Below are 5,445 nucleotides of genomic sequence, written 5' to 3' on the forward strand. Positions count from 1 at the left end.
TATGACAAACTAAGCTATGTTTTATTGTATTTGGTATATAAAGTTGATATGAAACGCAACATATAAATATAAGCATACAATAATAGTTAAATGTGATATTTTAAATAACACATTTAGTTAACAAAATCCACTAGTAGTATCACTAACATTAAACACAGGTGGGATAACAAAATGCCAAAGCTTCCTAATGCCACCAACTTTGTATTTCATGCACAAAAATTCCTTTGCAAATTGTTGCTCAATTTTTCTATCCACATCATGAAGGAAGACATGTGTCACACCTGACCTCTTTCTCCCACGCGCCATTACGGCCACGGAATATATAACTGCCATTCTCCCCGGTGCGGCCTCGAAGTACCCTTTTGGTGCATCAATCATTATCACGTCCCAATCGCGATCATACACCTCGTCGGGCAAATTACTCAATGCTAGTGGGCACCTCGTATTCCCCTTGAGGATGTGACTATCAGCGGTTGCACCTGTCCAACAGTCTTTCTTATAGGAGGTGAAGAGTGTCTCGGCCTCAGATACACGTGTGGAGTAACGAACCGTGTGAGCGCGTAGGATTGGGAAACGTTGGAGGGTAGTTAGGGCCCACTTAGAATCCTCTTCAAGGAACAATGTGATGCCACGTGGATTAAACGAGTCCCACATGAGAGAATCATGGCCTATTCCAAAGACTAGGAAGTTGCATGGGGCTAGGTATTGTAGTGTGTCAAAAGGCCTACGAATCTCGCCAATGGATTGTTGAGGAACCACTTGTGCCGTCGCGTAGTGGAGGATGGCGACAAGAGGGCTCGCCGTGGTGTCTAACTCCTTGGCGATGATAGCATCATTTTCTGTGAAAGGTTCGGTCGTGGTAGTGGAACATAAGTGTCTATTGTCAACGAGTGCCCGATGGGAAAAGAAAATAAGTATGGTGATCACAATGGCGGTCGCAATGAGAGTGAGGAAAATTCGTGGATTAGTGAAATATGGGTTGTAAAAGTATTTTTTCTTCGAATCCTTTCGATTTTGGGATGGTTGGAATAATGATGACTTCAAGATCCATTGTTGCATGTTGTTGTTAGGTGTGTTTGAATGAGTGAATGAATAATTAATTTGTATAATTTGTGATTGAATGAATGAACTATTGTGATGGAGAAAAGATGCAACAAGATTGAGAGTGATGTTATGGTGGGTCAAGCTACAAATGGCATTTCCTTATTGATTGAGTTGACTTATTAATGTTTCTAAAATTAGCTTGATTTAGACATTATCATTTCTAAATTGTAGAATACTAAAATTAAAATATATCAAGTCTCATATTTCTTTAGTATATCACTTTTAATTTTCATGTATAGGCTTAGACAAGAATATTTGTATGTGTTTAGGCAAGAATATTTATAAATTTGAATGATGACTTCTCATTATAACAGTTAGGAAAATGACATTAGTGTTCGATTCACAGTTAAACCGACTGATCCGAATCAATTAGATGTTCGGTTCACAGTTGAACTGACTGGTCGGAGCCGAATTTATAACACTTATCTTTTCACAAAAAAAATGTTTTGAAATTGAATCTTGTCATCAATATTTTCATAAAATTAATTTTTTAATTATCCTTTGTGAAATTTTATTTTGATAATTATTTTTATGAATTAATTAGTGTTAAGAGTGCTGTAGTTTAATTATTAGTTGTTCATCTTTATTTCCTCTTACAACAACTAATACATGTGAATGATGTATTAATCGTATATGAGTTACAAATTACTTTTATATGCTAATTAGACCAACAAGTTTGATGATTCTAGTAAGATAAATTTGAATTATGCCAATTTTACACGAAAGAATCAATTCACTAAGTTGCAAAACGATTCTCTATTTCAATTGTCCCAACTCAATTCCGTAGTTATGCATGATTGATTATAATAATAAGTGTTAAAGACAAAAAAAAAGCTAATTTTGACTAAGCTCTTGGAGTACTTTAATGGCTCCCTCCCTCTGTCTTTGGGTTTCACTCTTAAGAGCAAGGTAAGCTAATTTGAATCCTAGTGCTTGGACCATATATCATAATACTACTTTCGATATAGACTCTATTTGTATGGTGGAGGTTTTTCTTAGGAGGGTAGATTGATTTAAGAAAGACATGATAAATCAACAATGGAGCATGTTTAGAAATCTTAAGAGTCTGTTTGTAAGTTGAAATTTGAAGGAAGATAAAAGAAATGAAAGGCTTTGGAGTCATTTTATCAATACATTTCATTATTTCCAAGTCTTTTCTTTTTTATTTATTCTTTTTACAAAACTTAACTTGTTAACAAACCCTAAAAAAAATAGGTATTCCAATTTTTGATAGGAACTCTTGATACACAAAAAAACAGAAACTAACTAATATAATTCCACATTGAATCTGAATTCCACAAATAATGAGTGGGGAACCCTTCATTTTAAAATTCAAGATGCCATGCTTCACAAGTCAATGTTGGGAGGTGTAATTAAGATTATTTAAGGTGTCAAAATCATATAATACCACCCTTCGGTTATTGTTTTTTTGTTTATGTTTTATTCCAATTTCCAAATCTTTTAATATTTTAGAAAGATAATATACATTTATACTTTATTTTTTAATTATTTTTGTATTTATTATTGCTCTATTTTCACCATCTATTAATTCATTTTTAATTGACTTCATATTGTATATTAAATAAAATTATTTTAGTTAAATTTTATTTAACTTTTACACTATTTATTAATTTCTTAAATTGGAGATACTAGATTTCATTAGTACACATATTTTGATATTTAAAATTATAAATATCAATTAAGAAATTATTAAATATTGTAAATTTTGTATTTATTAGATAGAATACTCCATTTAATTCTCATATACAGAGAAATGGAGTAAAAACATCGTAAAAGATAATTGTATAGTTGAAAAAGAAAATATAATTTAAATTTGAGCTTCTAAAATATAAAGAGATTTGAAACCAAGAAAAAAAAGCAAAAACATCAAAACATTTAACAGGAGAAAGTATAAAGAAAAGTGAAATTCGCACATGCAAATATGAGTGAAGGGTTAAATTGTTTTGTTAAAGTTTTATCTAATATGTTATAAAAATAATTAGAAGCAATTATAAGACGAATGCAAGAGTAAATTGTTTTCAAATGATTAAATCACAAAAAGTTAAAATCTCCACACTTATAAAAATGGAAGAAGTAAAGATATAAGGGATAAAGAATATGACACAATTATTTTATCTCGGTTAACTTTCAATAGCTAAATCTAGTCCCTTCTTTATAAAGGGTTTTTACTATTTCCAAAATTGTATAAATATTCAACACATTTTTAAACAAGTATTTTTATACCAAACCAATTCAAGCTCTAAATTCTCAAGAATTCTTCCACTTCCCAAGCCTTCTCTCGATTTAAACTTATCCAAATATTCTTTCAAGTACCAAGCATCTTTAGATTCTAAACTCTCTAAGTATTCTTGCAAATACTAACTCTTTCCATGCTCTAAGCTCTTGAAACATATTTTCTAGTTGATCTTTACAACTCATTGGGTGAATATATGAAGCTATAAGATGAGTTGAGTCTAAAAAGATATCATAATATTAACAAAGTAAAATCTCATTATTTTCTCTCTTTGTGTTTAGCTTGGATTTATGTAAGATATATAACAATATATACTAAAAATATATACTAAAGCTTTGATTCTAGACAACCATAATTTTAATAGTTCTATAAAAGAATAATTCGTTTATTCTCTTGTTCTTGTCTCTTATCTCTTAACCATATGCTCTTCTTGATATTCTCTTGTTTTATAGACAAACTTCAACAAGTGTAGCGATGTTTCAACTCTCTAAAAAGTATTTGTTTGGAGTTTGAATATAATACAATGAGTTTCGTTGATTCTTGATATCAATGATGAAATCTATTGTGTCTTGAACCATGTTGGACGTTCAATAAATGTTTTGAATTCTCTGTATCTTAATTCTTCTTCTTGATATATTTAAGTCTTTTTCTTTGATTATAATTTATAAATTCATACATTAAGTTCATGTGTTTCTCATTATTCTATTATGTGCACATATTCGTCTATAAGGAGGTTAGAGAACAAAAAAATTTGTATTTTCAACGATACTAATTTTCTCTTACTGAAAAACATAACATTTAATAATTTAAAATCAAATTATCAAATTCTCACCTATTGATTTTGAGTCCTAACTCCTCTTTAACATTGGGAAAATGAGAATATTTGAAGTTTTTATTGAAAAATAATTTAAAATCATGTTCATTAAAGATTTTTTTGGTCACTTATCCATTTAGTATTGAACTCTCCGGTGCTGAGAGAGGAACCCCATCCTTGAATTTTGTATGTTGAGGGAGTTGAAAGTTCAAATTTATTATGTTGTGCAAAATTTCCATCCCCACTTTCTACCAATTTTACTTGAAAGAGTCAATTCCCTGAATTGTAAAATAATTCTCGATTTTAATTGTTATAAAATCAATTCCATAGTTATGCATAATTGATTATAAAAAGTGTTTCACGCAACAAAACCAATTTTCAAACTAAAAAAAATAGAACTAAAATCTTGGAGTACTTTAAGTTAATGACTCCCTCTTGAAAAAGTGGAGGTGGCATGCTACTTCTTAAGGGATGCTCTTTGGGTTTCACTCTTAAGAACAAAATAAACTTACTTGAATCCTTGTTCTTTGACTATATATATATATATATATATATATATATATCATAATTCTAATTTTAATAAAGGTTCTATATGGTGGAGGGGCATTTATAAGGTGGAGGTTGTTCTTAAAATGAAACATCACTAGAAGCCTTAAAGAAAATGATGACCACCTTGGTTGAGACAAGGTTAAGTCTTAAAAAGTAATTAGAATTCACTTGTGGTGGGGAACACAAGGCACACAAAAACAATAAAAAATAAATCTCAATCCTAATTTGAATTCCACCCCTACTCTTTTGTCAATGGGGAACTTGAAGATGCTATGGGTGCACAAGTCAATGTTTACATGGTAAAATATTATTTAAGGTGTATTTGAGAGTTGAATTTTAAAACATAGAGTCATGTTAGATCCTTCATTATCCACCATTTGTTAATATTAACAGAATAGCAGATGTGATAGGTAAACTGTACACACGATAACACATGGCGATTCCATGCTGAAATGTTTTATCAACTCGCGAAACAATGTTGTTTCGAATTAAAAAAATGTTAAAATACAAACTAATATCATTTTGTGTCATCTTCTTCTCACCAACTCCAAGAAAAAAATATTCATTTTATTTCATCAAAGTTTCCGTAATTATCATATTAGTCTAAATTTTTTTTACAATAATAATAATAAAATTATCTAATTATAGTTTATTAGTAGTTGGTTATGCTTATTGAATCATTTCCAGTTAAAGACTCATTAATCATAGTTAACAAAATCCATAT

At 30.0% G+C, this 5,445-nt stretch overlaps 1 protein-coding gene across 1 annotated transcript; it reads right to left on the reverse strand.

Moving 5' to 3' along the window:
• Positions 1 to 1,161, reverse strand: LOC109358637 (probable methyltransferase At1g27930). The gene has a single exon (XM_019602989.1). It carries the CDS (start codon positions 1,057 to 1,059, stop codon positions 118 to 120), a length of 942 nt encoding a protein of 313 aa, XP_019458534.1. The 5' UTR covers positions 1,060 to 1,161; the 3' UTR covers positions 1 to 117.

The sequence above is a fragment of the Lupinus angustifolius genome, chromosome LG10, assembly GCF_001865875.1.
Source record: "Lupinus angustifolius cultivar Tanjil chromosome LG10, LupAngTanjil_v1.0, whole genome shotgun sequence".
NCBI lineage: Eukaryota > Viridiplantae > Streptophyta > Magnoliopsida > Fabales > Fabaceae > Lupinus > Lupinus angustifolius.